The sequence below is a fragment of the Pyrgilauda ruficollis genome, unplaced genomic scaffold (assembly GCF_017590135.1).
Source record: "Pyrgilauda ruficollis isolate IOZ18807 unplaced genomic scaffold, ASM1759013v1 scaffold15, whole genome shotgun sequence".
NCBI lineage: Eukaryota > Metazoa > Chordata > Aves > Passeriformes > Passeridae > Pyrgilauda > Pyrgilauda ruficollis.
Window position 1 is genome coordinate 15,005,241 of NW_024513654.1, and position 22,771 is coordinate 15,028,011.

The 22,771-nt window shown below is 38.7% G+C and overlaps 1 protein-coding gene across 1 annotated transcript in view; it reads left to right on the top strand.

The window, feature by feature from the left end:
* Positions 1-22,771, top strand: part of BLNK (B cell linker) — an 87,437-nt gene that overhangs the window by 16,108 nt on the left and 48,558 nt on the right. Inside the window, exon 3 of the mRNA XM_041461603.1 lies at positions 9,478-9,524. Coding sequence (XP_041317537.1) covers positions 9,478-9,524 — 47 coding nt within the window. The remainder of the gene's footprint in view (positions 1-9,477; positions 9,525-22,771) is intronic.

Sequence of the window (22,771 nt, forward strand, 5' to 3'; positions counted from 1 at the left end):
CTCAAAAACCTAAACCAGTATCAAAGGAGGTACAGCAAATCTATTCCACAATCCAGGGAATACTTTCCAAGTCAAATAGCTCAGCACATTTCTGTGTGGGCATTTGAAATTGTTTCTTCAATGTAGATGCTCAAGAAGCTTATGAGGTGGTTTATTTCCAAAGAGAAGGCAGCCAGCCATCAAAGTGTTTAGGGTAGACAGGCATGTACTAAGCCACATTTGGATTCCTGATTCAGTAAGAGTATTTTTTCTTATAATTAAGATTTGCTACTTCTAGTTCCCTTGATGAAATGTAATGTGCTTATAATTATGCAGATGTTCTTTCTTAATCTTTCAAGAATATAGAGGTTTTGCTTTTAAGACTGCTGTTACAGCTTAACTGTTGCTGACAGCTTCTGCCATAGTATTTGCTCAGAGAGGTCAAATGATTCTCATACTCCTTCTCTACAGCTTTTTTGGCCTCAGCTGTTTCCTAGCACTTCTTGTTGTAATTGTTTTTGTCTAGATGCAGGAAAGCAGAAGGCAGCTGATTCTGCAGGCAGTGTCAGCAGGAAACAGATCTGCACAGTTCCCAGACCCCTGGCCAGCAGGGGAGAGCTAAAGGTCCAATGTCATCCACTTCCTGGGATCCTCCAAGATTGATCCCACTGCTCCCACAGCCTGACACACCTGGGGAGCACTGTATTTAGTTACTTGGCTTGCACAGCAGCAGTTAACTAAGATTATGACTTAACTTTCCCTAAGAAAGTAGAGTCCTTGACAGTCTCAGCTACCAGTGACCTGAGAATTTATTCCTGATAGGCTATTTCCCATTGTCATTTTCAGTGTCTCTCATGAGAGCAGGATGGAAACAGTCAGCACCCAGAAAACTGAGTTTTGTATGTCAGAGCATCTTGCACCGACTCAGCCTTTGTTTACTGGTATTACTTTTCCTACTAACTCAATATTCAAATACTGAAAACACCACCACCACAACCATTTTAGCTCTTGCCTCCTTCCATTCCCTTAGTAAGCAAATTAGATGAATGGAAGGGACCTTTTCGTACCTGCAGAGATGTCTGCTCACTTAAGGAAACACCAAATAGCAAAACCAGATTGTTTCAATAGGAAAGATGAACTAGAAAGAAACTGTGCATAACAGTTGCACACAGCCAAGGGACAGTCTGTTTCCACATCATAAGCCAGACACAGAAGGGCACCACTTGACTGAAATCACCTGCATGCAGTTACTGAAACAGCACTCAGGTAGCTGGAAGCAGCAGCTGGTCTCAGACCTGGTTCAGCTCTGACAAAGGCAAGGTTACTAACAGAAGCTGACAGTGTCAATTCTGCTGTATGTCACCATTAAACTGGGTCAACAGCTTACTGCACTCACCTTGGGCTGAGTCCTGAGGAAAAGTCAGTTCTTAAAGCACCAGGTCTGCTTCCTACAGGACTCCCCGTACTGAGGACATTCCTGCAGCATGTCCTGTTCTCAGATGACTGTAGATTTTGACTACAGACTAGAAATATTTTCCAGGCCTTAATTCTTAGATGTGCATAAAAATGTAACTTTTGACACTTCCATATTTCCTTTTGCTCTGATTCAGAAGTAATACTTGCAAACTTCCCATAAAAGTAAAGTGCTTTGGAACCACTAAGGCAGTAATACTCACATGTCTCATTTGGGTCTTTTACCTTATATTAAAAAACATGAAAATTAATTTATTCAACTTTACCAATTTCTAGAGTCTTAATCATCAATGAAGTAAAAGAAACCCTGAAAATTGTTTTAATTGATGAAGCATTTTTAGAGATAAATGGTTCTACTAGAAGAATTTCAGCTGGCCCTTTTGAATACTCTTTTCTCATAAAAAGAAATTAGACTTCCTAATCTTGCAGCCTACATCAGCAGAGGCTCTGCTGCTTTTTTGCTGAGGCTAAATTTCTGGTGGTCACAGTTATTTCTATATGTGCTAACTTCCTCTTTCAAACTCTAAAACTTGATTTGCTTAAGCATATATTGCTGCATTACTGCAAAGATTTGGGAAGTAATTTTATTTTCGGTGTTCCAGTAAATGTCCTTTCAATAAGGACATGCAAATACAGATAGAGCTTGACCCACAGAACATCACACTGTCAGTGAGAAAGATAGTATAATTTTTGAAAGAACCTTGGAAACCTCTCATCTCTCCATCAGGTCAGCCTAAGACTAATGGGGACATCATCTAGGAAAGATAACATGACTTTTCCCATTGTATGCACCATATAAACAGATTTATATTGCAAATCAAACCTTACTGTCTGTCTTAGAACAAGGCTATTTCTGCAGCCAACTTTCAAGAAGAAGACACTCATTGCACACATGAGATTGTGTAAAACAGGTTCAAAAAGTCTTGGACAGTCAAGTCTGAGCAAACAGCTTCTAGGGTATACAATAGGTTAGAAACACCAGGTCATAAACAAATAAATCATAGGTGAAGCCACTCATAGCACATATAAGAATAAAGGGTCAACTAGTTTAAGGTTTCACTGAGCTCTTAATGCAAGATGGTACTATTGCAATAGTACCAGAACAATAGTATCAGAACAATGCAAACCACACGGGCTCACTGAGGGTTTTCTTTATTGAAAGAAAACATCTTTCAGTCAAGGAAAAAACAGGTTTCTATCATCTCAACAGCTACAAAAATGTACAGAATCCTAAGAGCCATACAGCTCAATGCATATTACACTTCACCAAATAACTTCCCTTGGTTTTAATTTGAAGTGTTAGAGCAGCAATACTACAGACAGTTCTCCATCAATCTAATAAAGTAATTCCAGCTTCCCTAAAGAATGTAGAGCACTCTACTGTTCCTTCCAGTAAGGGAAACATCTAGATCTCAAACTCCCATTACATGTTGAACACAGCTCTTAGTAACACAATATTAGATTGGCAGTTTTTTAACTAAAAGCATGCCTGAGGACAAAATAACAGCAGCATTCCATGAGGGATGACAAATCCACAGCAGACCAAGAAACCCAACTTCAGCAATCCTATTTACAACAAGCACATCCTGAATATATTCCCTTGCTACCACCACTGCCAGCAACGCAACTCCATTTGTACTATGCAAGGTTTTATATAAGCTCTGAAATCTTAGGGATCTCACGTATATTAACAATTCTGATGCTACTAGCATGCTTCCACAACTTAGGAAAGGCATCAGTGTCCAAGAGGTAAGAAGCAGCCCCAGGGAGTGCAGACAAAGTCAGAGTGACTTTGCACATAGCAGTTATCCTCATGTCACTGCAACAGCTCCCACTCAGACCCAAAAGGTCAAAAGCTTATTAGAGCTCTTAAGCAGCTGCAGTGGATTACCAGGTTCAGGACAGACAAGATTGCATCTCCCAGCTCTGGCTGGCACAAGTGTTAACAACCAATCTCATCCTTAGAGAGGAGCTCTGCAGCAAACAGGATTGCTGCTTAACTCTGCTTTCCCACTAAAGCAGCAGGCTCGCCTATCTGAAATGACAGCTGCTGTTTCTTACACCACTTCTATAACTGTGACTCAAGTCTCATTGCAGAATGTCAACATTTGTGTTCAACAAATATGATTCACCATGTTTTGAAAGTAACAGAAATGGAACGTAGAGGCAGCATATGATTCACCCCAGCCTTGAAACTGCACAACTGCACAAACACACATTGAATTAGAATTATGCTACCAACATTTTTTATCTCTGAAATATTTGCAACAGTTATTATGAAATGAGAAAACTGTAAAATAAACACTTACAACCAGAAATAAATCAATATAGTTTGACAATTCTTACCACAAACTGCTAACCCAGAAAAACTAATTTATGGGTTTTTTTCCTCCCACTACTAATTACACCTTCACGGAAGCACACTTCTTTTCCTTCTTCCTTCAGATTTGTCTTTGTCTTCACCCAGTCTTCTAATGCTGATCTCTTTCACTTTATAAGCTGGAAGATAGAAAAATAGAAAAGCATAATTCAAAGCTGTGTTAATTTTAAATTGCACCATTTGACTGACAGTATGGTGCCCCTAAGCCATGTTTTAAAAAATATTTTTTAAAATAATTGATACTTCATTTTTGCATATCTTTGCTTATTATTAGTAATTTATACATTATGTATATAATGGCACTGGAGGCCAAGATAAATTAAAGTCTCAGTGGGACTGGCATGCAGAGTTTTAGCAAGGGATTTTTTTCTTCAAAGACACTAAAAATATAAGCTAGACAAAAGATAAATATTTTTAAAATGCCTTTTGAACAAAAATGTCAATTAGAAATTAATATATTAGCCATGATCCAACAAATGAAGATGGGAATTATTTAGGCATATGTTTATATGCTTTAACAATTCAGAGCCCACATATCTTGCCTGAGTTCAGGTGAGATCTCAGTTTTGGCCATAAAGTCCTGCTTCCTCTCCCAGAGGAGCTTATACTCATGAGTAATGCCACACCTGAGAAACACATCACAGCTCTGAGGCCAGACTTCTCCTGCTCATTCACAAGAGGTCTAAGATTGGCATCTGCCAAACAGTTTCCCAATTGACCCTGAAGTTCTGTAACTCTTACCCTCACCATTTTTTTAGCCCTCATGTCCTTTTCAACCTTTTCTCCTCTAATGAAACTGTTCATCAGTTCTCTAGCACGAGGCCATGCATACAGAAAGATGACCCACAACCTGGCATTATACAAGTGAGATATTACTAAAAGACGCGAGATTTAGTTTGAAATGCTCTGTAACATTCAGCTGAAGTACAGAGAACTGCAATTTTAGAATGTAATATAGTTACAATCTGTTAATCTGCGCTGCAAACTGGTCTCACTGTAAAGCCGCTTTGCACACAAAGTGCTATTGCTACCACTAGATGTCAGTTTTACACACTCAAAAATGGCCAATTCCCTTAAAAATTATAATTCTCCATTCACAATAGAAACAGCTCTCTACTACGTCACTCTTTCTGAACTGACCTTTAATTTGAAATATCTCACATTTTATTTACCTTCTCTCCACTTCTTCCCAGCCCCTTGGGGAATAGTTCTCCCTTATTAAAGAAAAAAAAATCCATTATGCATTTATTTCATTATTTACTCAGTCTGAGACACCGGCAGGTTTTGCCAGATATCACTGACAAAAGTCTATATCTCAGGTTGTGTCTCTAGAGGCCAGCACTGAAATTTTACTTTTGTTCCCCAGAGATATTTTTATATTCCATAAGGACACTTCTACTAAGAAATACCATTACATTTTTTTACTAAGAAATGCCAAATTACAGATAGGCTGCCATGCCAGTTAGTAAGATATATCATTGATATGGCTTATTAAATTTTATGATTTTTCAGATTTTTACTTATATTGACTGCCTAAATGCAGATAGATTTTATTATACTTCAAATCTCTGTCTCTCAAGAGACAAAAATGTAGCTGTACACTCCTCCTAATCTCCCACAAGGGCTCTTTACAGGTGTTTTTCCTAAGAACAGTTTTCATTAGCTAGTCTTGACATCAACTTCGTCATACTAAATACAGAACTTCTATATTATGCATTTACTTCATCAAAAAATGGAATTGCTTTTTGTCAAGTAAATCTGTCTTTACTTTCTTCCCCAAAGAAAATCATTGATGAAAATTGGAAGTAAAATTCATTATACATTATTATATTCAAATATATGTACACACCACAAAAAGCAACAAACATCTCCAAAGCTGTCCATGCTCAGAACTCGCAAAGTTACAGAATGTAGCTCTGAATTTTTATAAAATAATGACAAGACTGTCACCTTACATTAAGCTGTACTGCCCAGATATTGACACTTTGGCTAGCAACACACTATGTTTGTTTATCATAATGTCAAAAGAAACCCGCACCCTCATTCACATCAAAATCTGACATTTTCAAGCTCCTACTGATCCCTCACAGCTCTCCTGGATTGCTCAAGGTATTCTTTGCACCTGCAGCCATAACCATCTCATACAAGTGCTTGCCTAACAGAAAGGGATGGAAAGCAAGGAAGGGGAAAGATGTACTTCAATGAACTTCAAAACAGAGTTGAAAACACCGTATCATGCAATCAACCCTATCAACAACCTTTTCCAAAGACATCTGAAAACCTTTTTTAGGCAGCAACTCCATTGAAACCATCTCTTTGCACAATCTCAGCAATGTAAAAGCATGGCAAAAAATCTCCAAGGCAAACATAGAATCCAAAACACATCCAGTCCCACAGCTGCTGACAGCAATGTTCATGACTTAGAGAAGTGCCCTGTCTGGGGCAGACGAGGGTGTTGTATATGCTACATATTGTGCTGCAACATTCTGCCCCATTCCCTTTGCCTTCCTACCACGCACTCACCATCCCTTATCCACCTACCAGGCATCCCCAGGACTGCAAAATGCCCTAAATCCCACCCAGCCACGGCAAGTGAGCACCCACATCCACATTGCTCCCTGCACAGAAGCAGAGCACCTCACACGTGCCAAACTGCTCTGTGTGCCCTGCACAGTCCATGGGCATGAGTCAGTCTAAAGTTCTCCAGCTGAAAATTCATAAAACCCATTTGTGCACCCACAGCTGCAGACTGTACAGATCATACCTGCTCTCTGCTTTTGCTGCAAGGCATCTCCTTTGCCAGCACCCATAGGAGCAGGCAGCTACAGCAGGATGGGCTCAGGGCCAAGACATACTTCTGCAAGTAAAGGAGCAAAGACACACCTCAGACACTTGCACTACTACAGCATTTTTCTTGCTCTAGGATGCTATCTGCAGAACAAAGCTGGTTGGCTTGATCTGCAAGCTAAGAATTTTGGTGACTCTGAGCTATGAATTGAGTGAGTTAGTAAGAAAGTTGATATTGGGTGAATGAAGCAGCCAATAGAAATGAGGAAATCAACAGCAGGCTAGAAGAGTACAGATTTTTTTATATGCTTTCTAAATTGTGCACTAATATAAAACTGTAGACATAAAAGTCAAAACAAACATACCAAACAATAAACCAAACACACAAAAAAACCCAACCAAACAAAAAAACCAACCAAAAAAAAAAAAAAAAACCCTTAAGAACAATCTGTCCCTTTATTTCCTCATTGTATATTTGGTAACTCAAATTCCTCCAGGAAAGAAACTACTTTAACTTCTTCTTTATCACACATACTCATTTGCAACTTATTCCATTCATGCCAATATGAATCACTAACAATGTGTATCATAAGCAACAACAGAAGCAATGGTTAATTAAAACCTGCAAGCATTAGTCATCTTCCTACAGAAGTTACCATGTAATTTCAAAAGTGTTGAGGTTTGCAAGATATTTTTGTACTCTTTCCTAGGACCACAATTCTGCTGCTAAAGAGCAGCAGCAGCTCTTAGTTCCAATTAATCATGCATTTTACTTAAGAAGAAGGATAGAAAAAAAAGCTTTCAGCTGGACCCACAGATATCAATCATCTCAAAATTCAGTGAGAAACATAGCTTGATCCCCTCATTGAAGATTGTCCCGGGGAGGAGAAATAGGTTAAAACTCTCTCAATAAAATATTCCCCAATAAAGGAATCATTTAGATCCATTGCTTCCTTCTCTACCAAGCTCCATTGCAAGTTTAAAAAGTGCCTGGTCTGACCATACACACAGCGCTTGCCTGCGTGGAAAGGCAGCTGTGCTTAGGCAGCACATTGCAGCAAACAGCATCTTGGAAGGACTGAAAGTTATACAAGGTATTTCTCTGAAATCACCAAGCCATTATACCCTGGCGATCTTTATACGAACAAGTAAAGGTTGAAATACTCTATTTTGCAAAGAAAAGGGAGTGAACAAGAATCAAATCCTTGCAACAAAAAGCATAGCTGCCTCCTCTGTCTTACTCACAAAGTGCAAGAGGAGGTGAGGAAATGGCCCTACTGCTGCTGCTGGTCATTGATATGCAGAGGCAATTGAGTGAGTCACCACCACAGCTGATGAAGCCAAAGGAGCCCAGATGGGCTGCTATAGCAATCACACAGTTCAATGCAGTTTTAAATTTCCTCAGGAATTTGGTGATTTCTAGATCTGCTGGATCATCTGCTAATTATCATACCCACTACATGTAGATATGCAGCTGCTTTTTGTTACAGTTTAATTACAGGCTAAGTATTAAACGTAGGGTCTTCTCTACTGTCTGAAATGGCATATTTTCACACCAAATATGTCAAAGAAATGCAGAGATTAGCTGGGATTGAAATACAGACTGAGGAAATATGCTTTCTCTGAGAACGTGTATGTCCTCCACTTGATCTTCTCTCATACACTTATTAGTGTCTCCACTTGTATGCCTGATACAAACCCACCTATCATGCTGATGAGATGGTGAGAGAAAAGGCAAAATAGTTTGGTTTGGGACTGATGGCTGGGACATTATTCAGAAAAAACAGATCTGGGCAAACATCAGTCATACCACAGAGAATTCAGTATCACTGTGTCCACTGGAAAGTATCTCTTTCAGAGATTTCACATCCACCATAGATACACCTAGAAGTGTCAGGAAATACACAAGTTAATTTGCTCTTCCCAACACAAAAACAGATGGAGGGTTAGAATTGCATCTACTAAATGGACATGTTTTCAGCCTGACCTATCCTCTGCTGAAATCCATGCTGAAAAGGGGCATTTTAGCATTAGGCTTGTGGACCGAAAACACACAATCCCACCCTTGGTCTCAGTACAATCCAGAGACTGTACTGGAAATTTTGCACTAAAGAAAAACCCATTGATAAAAAAAAATGTTTTATTTAGACTAACTTAAAACTCTGACTTGAGAGGTTTGCCTGCAATCTGTGCACTAGCTTGAACATCTAAAGTACTGCATGAACTCCTTGTTCACATTGAGATGAAACTATTGAACTACACAAACTATTGAAATCATTTGGGGAAACTCTTTCCAGTACCTGCATTAGCTAGTTCAGCACTAGAATGGGCACTTTATGTGCCAAGGCAGCACACAACAAATTCTACTTCTTTTTCATCACCAGCTTTTCATGGGTTGAGAAGTCATGCAGAACTTTAGAACAAGAACAGAGCAAACATGAGGTTAATAATATTCCACCCAGTTAAAGTATCTTCCACTCAGCCATTGTTACACTAATCTGCTGATTTGAGTGAAAAAAATACAAAGAAATTCTGTGATGAAGAGACCATATTAAATGGCTTGCTTATCACTTCTTGAATGATTCATTAACCAGCCTGATTTAATCTACCACATGCCTGGTAAAATTCCAGTTTAGTAATGTAGTCTGTGATACCAGCTTTCTAGAAATGTTACAACAGGCTAATAACAAAAAGTTAAGCATTAACCAAGATGAGACAAGCACAAAGCTACAAAACTAAAAACTGTTTTTTCAGGTCTTTCCTTCATTCACTTTTTAAAATATCATTTCACTTCTTGAATTGCTCTTGATTAAAATGATCTTCATTTAAACTATGAAATGTGTTTTCTCTCTTTTCAGAATGCATCAGAACATTGGCTGAGCAGATTCAAAACAATGCACCAGCCGTAAGTGTCTCATTATTTTCCACTTTCCCACTGAATGACTAATACACTTCTACTCTGACAGTTGCTCTGTTAATAAATCAGGAAAAATGAGAACTGAAACCTCCTGCTCACGTGAACTTTAACATTCATTGACGGGGGTGGGACTTCCTCAGGATTAGGATCCTGGAATGTTTACAAGAGCTGTGGTTCAGATCAGCTGACAGGAAAGTCTCTTCTGCACCAGATGCTGGATGTTATTCTTCCTCAGAGCAGAAAGAGACAACCATAATATTAGTAAAAGTACAAGATCAACTTATTCCATAACAGAAAGGCTCTTTGCTTGTATTGTATTTGAGGTCAAATTTTCAGAATTGGTTTATCTGCTACTGAGAGATTAATTTAAATGATCAGTTTAACAAAGTGCTATGTTGAAAGTAATTTAAATAGAATTTAAATACAGTACTGAATAAGCAAATATAGATATAACAGTTGAGAAATGCCTTCATATAACTTGTGACAAATCAAATGAATGGACTTTCTTGCAAAGTGCTTTAGTCTAACAGGACATCATTTTGAGAGAAAATGTAGAGAGAATTAATATAAAGTCAACCAAGGATACATTTTCTGTTTCTAACATACATCAATCTGATCTGCTACAATATTGGGGCAAACAAATATATTGAACTTAGGCCAAGAGTTGCATTTCTATTCATGTGAGCATTCAAGCTTTGAATCCTCAAATTATATATTGGAATAATAAAAGTGTTTTGCCATATGAATTCTGTTGTCAAAAACATTAAAATTCCTTAAATTCACAGTTTTTATGTCATATCCTTAGTACCAACTTCCAATCTAAAATCTGTTACTCTTGCACTGTACTACTTGCTATTGCAAAATCTGCCTGAGTTTCCAGCACTCCCAGTTTAACTGGAGACATGGAGTCTACACTGATCCACCTAAGACAGATCAGCTGGCCTGTTCCAGCATGTTCATACACAGGTAGTATCCAATGGACCAAAACACTGAGGACAGATAAACAGAAAATTAATAATTGCCAGACACAGTGAGACTGAAATCCTGTGTTTCTCCTGGCAGTGGCCAGGGCTTCAGGTCTCTGCCTTTATGAAAGTTTCTTCATGAGGCTTCATCAGGCAGGAGTTAAGCGCTCTGACCACCAGCAAAAGCTCTTTGCCTTTCCCATTCTAGTTCAACACTTGATATTCTTGTTTTCCACAAGATTTTGAGTCCACAAGGCTGTAAGTGCTCTTTGAGTTAAAACACAGAGTTATTCCCCATTCTGCTGGGCCATCTCATGACAGGGGTACCAGGAGCAATCTGCAGCCATGCTTAGGTGTGCTTCCTTGCCCTCTGCACCAAACACCTCCACCAACTTAATGCAAGGCTCTTTTCCCTCCAGCCAGTACCGTGCCTGTTCTCTATGGGGAAAAAATTGTCTAGGCAAAAAAGACAAAATGGGTTATCTGGAAAGAGTTTATCATAGTAATTCTGTTTTGATACCCTTAAGTAAACTTTTTTTGCACTGCACTTCTCATGAAGTCTCTTACTATATTCTTTTGGGTTTACTGTGTCAATATTGGCTTTGACAGTCTAATGACAGCCCCATATAAACTAGTTCCCACCTACACTTAAAGCCACAGGTCTACCTAGATAGTTTCTGAGCAACTACTAGATGTTCAAGTGAAATTACCAAGGTGCAGCCTCTACTAGTGTCTTGCCCTACGTCTGAAATTCAATAATAAAAGATTTTCCTCCCCACTTGCTAAACAGCACCAGAAGAGAGGTGCTGCTTTAAAACACAGGACAGCAGAGTACTGAGTCACTAGTCCAAACCCTCTCTGGAGCTGCCAGGATTGTGCAACAAACTGCTCTCACAGGTTTACATGTTTGCAGCAATCCCAACAGCATGTTGAAATCTCAAGCTTTGCTTAAAGCCTTTCCTCCTGCACAAGCATCATTGTATTTTTCACTCCACACAGCAGACTCAGTTGATAAACTCTCACCCTGAAAGCCTGAGATCACCCAAAACACTGAATTAGTTCACTCTCAAGAATGCCAGTACAACTGCACTTGCCAGATACTTCCCCTGAGAGCAGTTTCAAACATCCCACTGACTCCAGTCCTGGGCTCCTTCAGTCAGTGCTAACATTTCTGCCAGGGAGAACACTATACAGAACACCAAGCTACATTCAGGAGCACTTTTTAAGAGAGTGCAGGTACCATAATCAACCTCATACCACAGATACACAAGAATCCTGGAACTCAAGGCCCTTCCAAACACACTGTCTTGCTGTGCAAATAAGATTGGTACTTATAACTGTACCCAGCAAAACCCAGCATAGAGGCTATAACTCAATTACAAACATCCAAAATTTGGAAACGCATCTCAAGAAAGAAATGTAATTACAGCTTCATCACCTCAGTGTAGATATTCCAAGACTTACAGTATCAGATATTTATGCAGAAGTTTTTTCATAATGCTTTCAGCTTACCCAAGTTTCATTTTCCCAGGGACCGTGAAATTAAAATGCTGCCTTTATAGCTAATGTGATTAGAAATTCATCCCAGATCAAACTCAGAATGAATTTTGCTCTCAGCTCAGGAGCTCTGGGGGCTACTTTACAAAATCAGGATTGAAATGTTTCATCACAAAATCAGTACTTTCTATCACATGCTTATTCAGAAGCCTGTTCTGGCTGTGACAGATTGCCAGGTAAATGAGAAATTCTCACCTGCAAATCAGGTCTGAGGTGTCAACTCTTGAGTTTACCATTTGTATATAGCAACATGCAGTTATGGAAGATCCTGAGTAATAAGTGAGCTGAGTTGCAGAACACATAATTACAAGTTCCGTGTAATTATGGTGTGGGCAGCATTTGATCTTCTTTGCTTGAAATAAACATCTATCAATTTTCACTTCTGTGAAAAATGTTAATACTTTATTCCACCAGGAATTTATAACATATGCAGAAAAATTAGCTGTTCTTAAATCATGTAAGTATTCTATAATTGATTTCTAGATGAGTTTCTAACATCTTTTTTTATTTGATTTCATCATAATTTTAAGGACTCCAAACTGAAATTTTCCATCCTTGCCTTCCAAGAATAGGCAATGTCTTTTCCTGAATCATATGAATAAATTCTCAATTGTAAGAGCTGTTACATACCAGGAAAGTACCTTTGTAATGCTGAGGTGTTCCACTTGAGACGTCTGAACTTGCATAGTTCAAACTACAAGACCTAGAAATGTTACACATTAACATATTTTTCTGTTCTCCCCTCTCCACTCACATTTTTTCTTTTATTTCTTTATTAGGAAGGTAAACAATGTGGAAAATTCATTTTTCAGCTTTTACACAGACAGCAACACTTACATACACTTAACCAAAGACAATTCCTAACAAAAATATTAATAAAATTAACGAGATTTCTATGACAACTAGGGTGTTTCCTAAAAAAAAAAAAAATAAAGAGCTTTTGCAGTCTCTTTAAGCAAGATCCAGCAGTACAGACATCTTGTCTTGTTCAGACAATCTGGATTTGGACTTTCCCCACTCCATAGAAAGCTTGGAGCTGAAAAACAAAGGCAGTAGATGACTTCTATTCCAATACTTAGTAAGCAGGAAAGATTTTCCCCTACCCTTGGGATTTACCATAATGTTTTCTTATTATGCTGTATCCTCCAAATACCAGTCCTGACTGAGGCTGAATGTTTTATGTCTAAATGCATAGATTTAGTTCTTGCTTTCCTTAGGTTTTGTTGTAGCTTAAATGCCACTAAAAAACCTCCACTTATTCCCAAAACTGGAAAAGACCATGACTGGAACTTCAGAAAATACCTCTTTATACAGCAAGATCTCCCAATAAAAAAATGATACCTAAAAGGGACCAGAACAGGTTTCCAATACATAACTCTAGTGTCACATGCTATAAACATACTATAGGACACTATAAACATTCCAAAGAAAAAAAGAGTACCTGAATTTTACCCCAAATCCCATTTTTATGCATTATCTATAGTCATTTTTAGCATAGAAAGTCTATGAGAAAAGTCTACCCAGGCATCAAATACAGAAGCATCCATTGCCTGAAGATTAGAATGAATTCTGGATATTCTCCTGTTCACAGGAGGATCTAGGACATTTTTGTTCAGCAAAGTAGTGCCATCCTGCCCTCTTTTACTGCAGCAGAAAATATTACACTTCTGCAGCAGAAAGGAGGCAACAGACACTTTCACTGCAGCAGTGCCTCTTCCATCCTGCCATGGGCAATGGAGACCTTTGCAATGACACCAGTTACTCAAGGATGAGGAGAGGCCCCCTCAACTAAGGAACGTAAAGATGTGGCTAGAAACTACATTTGGCAGAACTTATAGAGAGAAAACAGGTATCTGTATACAAAAATAATTGGAATTCACTGGAGAATGTAATTCAATCTCTGAAAAAGATACGAGAAATAGCAAAACAGTTCTCTCAAAAGTTTAAAATATACAAAAATGCACAAAATATACAAATTTGTATTCTCTGATGAAGTCCTGACATGCAGATATTTCCTGGGGTCTTCCTACTTTTCAAAGAGCAGAGGAGGCAGTTCAGCTGTTACTGTGCTACAGTACTGCAGGTGTGGTTAAAGTGGGAACAAACCTGGCAGTCTTTAATTCCTGTGGTTCTGTACTGTATTCCTACCCCTGGGCTGAGCAGAAAGAATATATAACAAAAGGTTTGCTTTAGGCACATAACACTGTTAGACTAAACTATTACCATTGTAATTTTGAGAAAGGCCTCAGGGTTAAGATACATTGTCAGCGTTGGAGGGATTTTTTCTGTTTTCTTGAAAATTGCATCAGGAAATAAATTAATTTAGTCCCTTCTTATTGAAAATAGTCCCATTCTCAAACAGTTTAAATCCCAGTTGATATTATCTGGACATCACCAAAGAACTGATAAAGCATGAAGATGTCAGAGAAAATCCCAAATTATCTTCCCAACACCCTTGATGCCATGATGGAAACCAGTTTCAAGCTGTCTGAATATCTTCTTGGCACATTTTGTCCTCCCTATCCCAGTTAGGAAGGCACAGAGGCACAGATGTTGCAGCTTCAGCTGGATTATGTACATACATATATATATATATAACATATATATCAGTACAAGCCTAGAAGTGTCTCCAGAGTCTCCTCTTCTTAAGCTCCACGATTTTCCATTGCACATTAAAATTAATGTTCAGGAAAATTTATAAATTAGAAAATTACAGAATTAGTGAACCTTGCCCAGTCACTTCTCATGCTACCCTACCATGCTCAGCCATCTATGGAATGTCATTAGAGGGGACGAGGGTAAAATTCTAAGTGTTTCTTTAATATTGAAATTTTGCTCATTTTTAGGGACCTTCAGCAAGAGAGATCAGAGGTACACTTTAATAGCAGGGAGACAGACTATCTATCAGCCCTCTTTGAAGAGCAAGAGTGGATCAGCCTCTGAGAACAAAGCCCAGGCTGGTCCAGGTAGGGACTGTAACATCCAGCTTCATCTCACTAAGCTATTGTGAACATAGATATCTTTCCCTTTGTTAACACTCTAGACCAGCCTAAATAGCAATGGAATATCAGTCACATAGCAACTCAGTTTGGGTACCAAAAATCAAATAAATGGGTCATCTCTTTGGGGCATGTATGCAAATGACCTGCTTAGGTTTCTACATGAAGCCAGAAGCAAAGACCAGAAATGGAAGCTGTTGCCCAAATCACAAACCACTTCTTCACCAACATCATATTTCTGGATGTTCCTTTCCTCCACCCTGTCAGTTGATGTGCTTTCCTTTTCTCTATTACATGTCTGTACTCAGACCACAGAGAAGAGGTTGTTGTAGTTTCAAATCACTGGTCTTTCTTCCCTTTTAGAGACTCATATTTGTTAGTCAGAAAGTGCTGCACCTGGGACTCAAAACCAGAAGAAAATAACTTCTGGCTCATTCAAGCAATGAAGTGTGAAGGGCCATTAATTTATAATCTCATTTTAGCAGAATTCCACATGTGCCTCAGCTCAAGTACAGAAAACAGAACACACTGGGCAGAAAACAGAACAGACGTCTGGGCTCATTTTGTTCCAAGTGCCCAAACTGGAGTCCTCTCAGTTTTTGGAAGAAATACAGTATTTAATTTACAGTGTGTTATCAACATATATTTATGCTCTCTGCAGGAGGGGCATTTCATTCTTCTTGCTTTAGACTAGCCTCTGTGAAAATGAGTGAAAACATTACCTCTTTTTTCTTTTGTATAAGCATGTGGAGAGCTTCATTCATTAGTTCATATGTTTATGCTGTGATGTCAGGTGGTCTACGCACTATTTCTAAGATAGTGGAGGAAAGTATTAAACCAAATCATGTAAACTTTATTCAGTTCAGAAATGAGAAAATAACAGGTTGAGATGATACCAAACAATGAAATCTGCAGTACTTAAAAACGGGGTCATCAAGATAAGCAAAGTAGAGAAGTTACAAGATGAACTGCAAGGAGAAGTTAACGGACCATAGAAGGAGGGTCAGATGCAGCTGCAAGCCAGACAGTTGGGGCTGCAGCAACCAGACACTTGAAACAGCTTCAGAGGAGGCTGCTCAGGGCAGCTGGGCTGGAAAAGATGAAGTGCACTTGGTAGGAATACCACAGCAGCCCCTTGTGCAACAGAATTCAAGACCTGAAACCCATAGAATTAACAATTTTGCCAAAAATACATATTTCAAAGATTTTCCCCCAAAAAAATGCAGAAATTGTGTTCAGCATGCAAATAAATACCTTTTTACTAGTACCTTCCTTACAAAGTCCCTTTCCAAGAGCAAGCAATGGGAGGAATGTAGGATTACCTTAGTAACACCACAGACATGGCAGCACTTGAGAATAACTGCATGCAGATGCATTGGCCCTCACCAACACATGCCTCAGGGCATCAGAGAGCCTCTCTGGATAGATCACCTGCAACCACCTAAATACAGATAGTACCATAATGTACATATTTACCAAATTATGAGTCATGAGCATCTTCATGCTGGCCTTCTCATTCCCAGCTTCAGAGCACCTGTGTGCTTACAGTGGGTGCGGTGTAGGGACTGAGGAGTTACCATCCAGCACAGGAGCTGCTCAGCTGCCAGAAGCAGGAACACTGCTCTGAGGGATGCTGCACATGACCAGAAAAGTTTTACTTCAAGGTGTAGCTCTGCTACATCTTGTTCCAGAGACTTCTCAGTTGTCACCAGCTTCAGCACCGTACTCCCCCACAAATACAGTATAAGCACGCCTTGACTTTAGAGTCTTGAAGTTTGTTTGTAATTCTTAGAAATAAAATTCAAATATGCTCTGAATTCTTGAAGAGGGGAACTGTTTTCAGGCCAGACTATGGCCAGTCTTTTGCCACACTAACAGCAGCTTTCCTGCAGGATGCTACAGTTCAGGACCACTCAAACCACATCTTGCAGGTTATTTTATCAAGCTCCTGGAGGACAGAGGGATTAAAGAACATTCTCCACAGCAGGAGAGAGGCAGGTCAGGCTCCCTACCCAAATCTGTTTTGGTCTGGACTGAGACTGCTGCTAGAAATTATAATGGAAGAGTATTACCTAATCTGTCTTTAAAAATATTTAATTTTATTCTTCCACAAGCCATGCCTAATTTTTCAAAGCCTGACAATCTCCTTCTGTTTCTAATAGCCAAGAATTCTATGAAGAAAAACAAAAGAAGATTCCATGTATTTTACAGTTCTTACAGTAGCTTTTCTGTTTTCCATTCTCCTCTATCTACTGCCATTGCACATTTTAGGTACTCTCCAGTGATATCCTTGACAGAGCACTAGGTCTCAGTTTCTTCTTCACAATTCTGGCACTGAGTTTGACAGACACCTGCTACCACAGCTCTGTCATTTCTCCTATTTAGTTCCTCACTGCACAGTTTCATGGCTTTTTATTATTTTACCAAGCTCTCAGAATACAGACGATAAGCTAAAAATATATTTATATAAAATAAATATATAAGTTAACATACCTTACCAAGCATTTCATAAATGGAATCAATCCTTTCCTAAATCACTGATCTGGCTGATGTCATTAATTACCTTTATCAGTATATTAGTTCCTCATTTCATTCCTCTGGCTCTGGGAATAATCTGAAGAAAAACACGAGAATATTAGACATATCCATACTGTTGCTTTCATTAACAGATACTACAGTTCAAGAACATAGAAGTAAAAGAATTATTTGTATTGCTGGGAATGTCAACATGAATTACCAGCTATATTCTTTTTATATTACTGGTACAAATATTGTTCACATATAGCCCACAAATAGATAGATTTAAATACACTCTGAAAAAGAGTTCCAAAGTCAATTATTTCTTAGTATTATTTTTTATTTTTAAAGAAATAGAAGTATGATTCACATGCATAGTCTTAGAGGTATTCTCTGCTAGATTGTCCTTTTGCAGGGATTTATTCAAAATTACAGATAAACCAACAAATTTCAACAATTTCAGCTTTTAACCAAAAACAGTACTATTTATGTATCATATACCTCCATGCATTGGTATTTTTATTGGGTTTTCCCTTAAAAACAAAAAAAGGCAGCTAAGTAAACACTGCAAAATAACAAATGTAGCTAATTTCTGATCACAGACCTTACAGATGTCTTTCCAGCAAGAAAGTGGAAAGTCTTCCACTTTTCTATCATCATCAAGATGGCCATAGCTTCAGATCCTCTATTAATCACGATGAATAATAGGAATAAATTCATCAGGATTAAAGAATTAAATGCTCCTGAACCAGCCTTAGACAAAACCAACAGATCTGTATACATCTATACCTGTCATGTACCTTGCAGAGTCCACAGGATGGAGCACCTGTTTCTGGGAAAGCACCACTTTCTGGACAGATATGCAGTGTTGTTCATTCACAACCAATGCCCCAAGAACATTTTGAAAGACAGCCCCAGGGCACAGCTCCAGCAGACTCCCAGGCTTAGGCTTAGAACTCATTCTACACCAAGCTCAAAATGTCGCTCCTTTATCAGCATTTCTTTCTACCCTGACATCCTTGTGCATCAGCTTCCTTAAAGCAAAGCAGTTCTGGGCCAGCTCAAAGGTCTGTGTCAGGTGACATTTGTGACAGTAGCCTGCACCTGATGCTCAAGGAAGAAAAGAATGAGCAGATGGGTACGGGTGGGTGCTTCCATACCCGTGTGTGAACTGTACGTCACTGCTGGGCGGGAGCGACACCCCACACGTCACCTGAAACAAATGAAATTACATGGTGCACTTCGACCCAGGTAGTATCAGTTCCACCAGGAATGAGCATAATAATAGAAATCTATAATTTCTTTAGAAGCCTCATGATACTATGAGTAGGTTTTTTTCATACAAGGAGCAATTCTCCCGTGAACAGAACAATGAAAGTTAACCAACCTCAAGAAAAGGTTAAGCTTGAAAGATATCACACTGCCTAAGGAAAAGATACCTTACAAACCAATAACTTCTCCTTGGAAGACTCTACTGTATCCGTATTGTCTTCCTATTTGCTAACTAATATGAACATTTTCTAGCAAAAGCTATAAAAATACCATACATCTTGTGAGTAGTTTCAAATCACAAACAGTGCAAACTAGTCTGCACTCATCAGTCTGTTTATACACACAATCCTGACTCAACACCATTGTGATGAAATAAACAGGACTGTTTCAAATGTATAACATAACTCCAGACAGATAGTTACAATACAGAGAAAGGTGTTAAATATCTAAATCCACACTGCAGATGTTGGTAAAATTCACCAACAACAAGAAATTAAAAATCTTGTACAGCTATCACCTATGCATATTATTCCTAAACTAACAGTCAGAAACTTTCTCCAATCACAAAATACTTTAGATTGTAATTTCCTCAATGCAGTGACCTTCTTGTTCTCTATTATAACACTATATAAAAAAAGGGAAGATGGTTTATAAATAATACAATGGAGAATAATGGATATTCAAATTTACATATATGTGTTCCTTTACATGTAGACTTCTGTCATATTTTCTTTCTTCTTTCCTTTCTGACTTTTGTATTTTCCCTTTGTATTTTAAAACTGAAGGGAAGTAATTCTGAAATCCAGTGTTTGATATAAATGTAGACTTTTTGTCCCAATATCCTCTGGGAGTGGAAAGATGCAGAATCATACAACCACAAACTTGTAAAGTAACTCTTTTAAATTATGTACTACAGCAATAAATGCTTCACATTAGGATCTATAAAATTAATAACCCTCTCTGATACAGTGTTGGACTCCAATTCATCTGTACATTTTTGTGGTCTTAATGCAATTAAAGTTACCAACTGTGTAAACATATCCTTAGCAACAATCCACAAAATTTGCAGCAGTAGACAACAGAAAAATTTCATGGCTGTAATTACAAGTCTGAACTATTTTTCTCCACAGAAGAGAGTATTCCATTAAAGTGTTTATCTGTGGTCATAAAATGTTCTCTTGCTATTATTTCAAATAGTAGTTTGATACTTATTAAGACAATAATTTCTTTCTTTAGATAAAGTCTCCCATCTCCCTGATCATTTTACTGGGGTTTATTTTAGGGGTTTATTTTTTGGAAGGTGGTATTTCAAATCCACTACATTTTTGTGTGAAAAAAACTTTTGAAACTTCTTCTGTTCAGCAATGTCTCTGCTTCCAGAACACAGTGGCAGGCAATTCCAATTATCCAGGAAACAGGAGAGAGCAGTCTTAAGCAAATGGAAACAGATGAGAATAGAAAAGACTACAGATAAAATATTTTTTTCTGTTCTTAAGCAGGAATAGGAAAATGCTCAGACAGCATAATTATGGTCAGTGACGTGCAGATTACCAAACTGTGCCAGAGAATACACCCACCAACCCCTTCCTTTTGGTTGTATGTATTACAGGCCAGTGCAGGAAATAAGTGGTTTAAAAATTGTTAGTTTTTAAGCATTTTTCAGATACTGAAGGCATCATGGTATGTGTTAACAGCACTATACAAAAATTACCTTATTTCAAGACATTCCTTGTCAATTCCAAATTTTAAAAATTTGTGCAGCCTTTTGTCTGTGTGAGCAATTTCATCAGCAGGGACACAAACATATTTAGACCATTGGCCATCCATGCCTGAATGCTGACCAATGCTCATAGGCACCTGCTGAAAGGAAGGACACAAAGCACTGCTCCTCCCTGCTCCTTCCCTGTGCTAAGCCTCATTCCCAGTGCCAGGGCCCAACACCCCAAGGTGTCCCCACAAAGGCCTCCTGGGTACCCCTCAGGGTAAATCCACACCAAGCAGACTTGTCTGATTTAACCCTACTGCAACAAGGGGTGAGGAGGGGGAGCAGGGTACAGAACCTCTGCAGAGGAGTCAGAAACAAGCGTGGCTTGCCAGGCTGCAAAGAACCCTGTGCCCCTTCCCTCTCCCTCCCGTGGTTAGGCTCACAGTGGGATAAGCTGGCCACTCAGGGGCATCTCCACTGCAGTCACTCTTGACTGCTGGAAGGGGATCAGGTTTGCAGCACAAGCAGAGCTGTTCCCAAGAGTCACTGTGGGTGTCAGCTGGCTCCAACACAGGTCACTGCCTCTGAGACAATCTGATCTCAAACACTTTGAGTTTGACATTAAATAATTAGTGTGTCTGTAGGAGCAAATTTTGTGTTTCTGTATGTACATGAAACAGATGACAGTAAAACTGAAAAGCAGAAGTGCAGCTTTTTGCACAGTCCCCAGAGAAAGAAAACACATATTCTCAGCAGGTGCTAAAATGTGTTTGCTCAGAAGACTCTTCATGAGAAAATCCTACTAAATTTACTGTTTTCACATCTTTGCCTGCAGTACATGCCTACATGTATGACCTATTTCCTCCAGTGAGCCTAATGACAAACCCAAATCCCATTCAAAAAAATATAGAGTTGCATTTTCAAATGCACCTCCTATTAATAGTACTGTAAGACCAGCTTTGAGTCTGCCATTTGGTATCCAAAATGGTAAAGGATTAAAGTTTTAAGATTTCTAACGCAGCTGATAGGAGTCTTTCAAAATCAACACTGTTTTATTGAGCTATTTGATCCACAGAGAGAAGACCAAAACTCCTGAAAATCAGTATTATATAAAAACACTTGGGACAGAAATGTACCCTTTTCTCATCTGCTAAGACACAACTACAGGCCACATGTAACTCTCTCTGTACAAAAAGTGTTTCCTAGTTTAAAATGGCATATAAGCATCCTGAGAAAGGAAAAAAATCCATTGAACTAGCTACGTTGGAAAAAACAGAGATGTATTATTTTAATTAAAAAGCAGAACTGTTTCACCTGTTTGTAGTAGTCAGTAAGTAGCAAATATAGAGAATATTATGAGAAATCATGTTCCATAAACTCATGCTTTCCAAATACCAGCTATGGGACACTGAATAGTAAGTTACGTAGGCAGTGTGTTGACCAAAATAGAAATTGAGGGGGCAAAAACTATGTCTAAATTGACATAGTGTTAAACAATAGAGTTTTAGTGCATTTCTGGCCTGGTATGAAGTACCACAAATTTGCATTCAGATCCATATTATCAAGCACAAAACCCTCCCAGGCAGCATGTGACCGTCTACTGCTAATTTTCTGTTTCCCCTCCACTCTTCACTGCCACAGCCCCTTGCTGGCACATCTTCCAACAGATATTCTGAAAGCAGAAAAATTTGAATACATACAAAATACTATCAAACAGCACATTCTGTTAGGAAAAAAAATTGAGCTTGCAGGACGACTACAGACTCCAGATTCAGATGGTTTGTACTTGGGCTGTCTTCCAATGCAGATGTAGATGGCACCAGTTTGGGCTATTTTCACTCCACAGCCATGAAAAAGAGAACTGTGGCAATCATTTCCTAGCTCTCATGTGAACACAGACTGATCAAGCCAAATTCCTGTTACTGGCCAGTTATATTTACATTCACATTACAGTGCTTCTGTGGCTGGAGCTCTCTCTTTAGTGCTAATCCGGTAGCTCAGAGCTCAAGCACTAGATGCCTCTTTTAAATAGAGTCCTTCATGTTTGAATACATACTGTCTTTGAAGCAATTATCAGTGTGAGATTAAAGACAGCCTGTAGATATGGGCAGGGAGAAGTACCTCTGAGCTAGGTGAAACACTATGACCTCGACAGTAAAATCAGACAGAAATTTTGAAGTGAATTATCAATCGTTTTATGTATTGCTCAGGAGAGCTTAT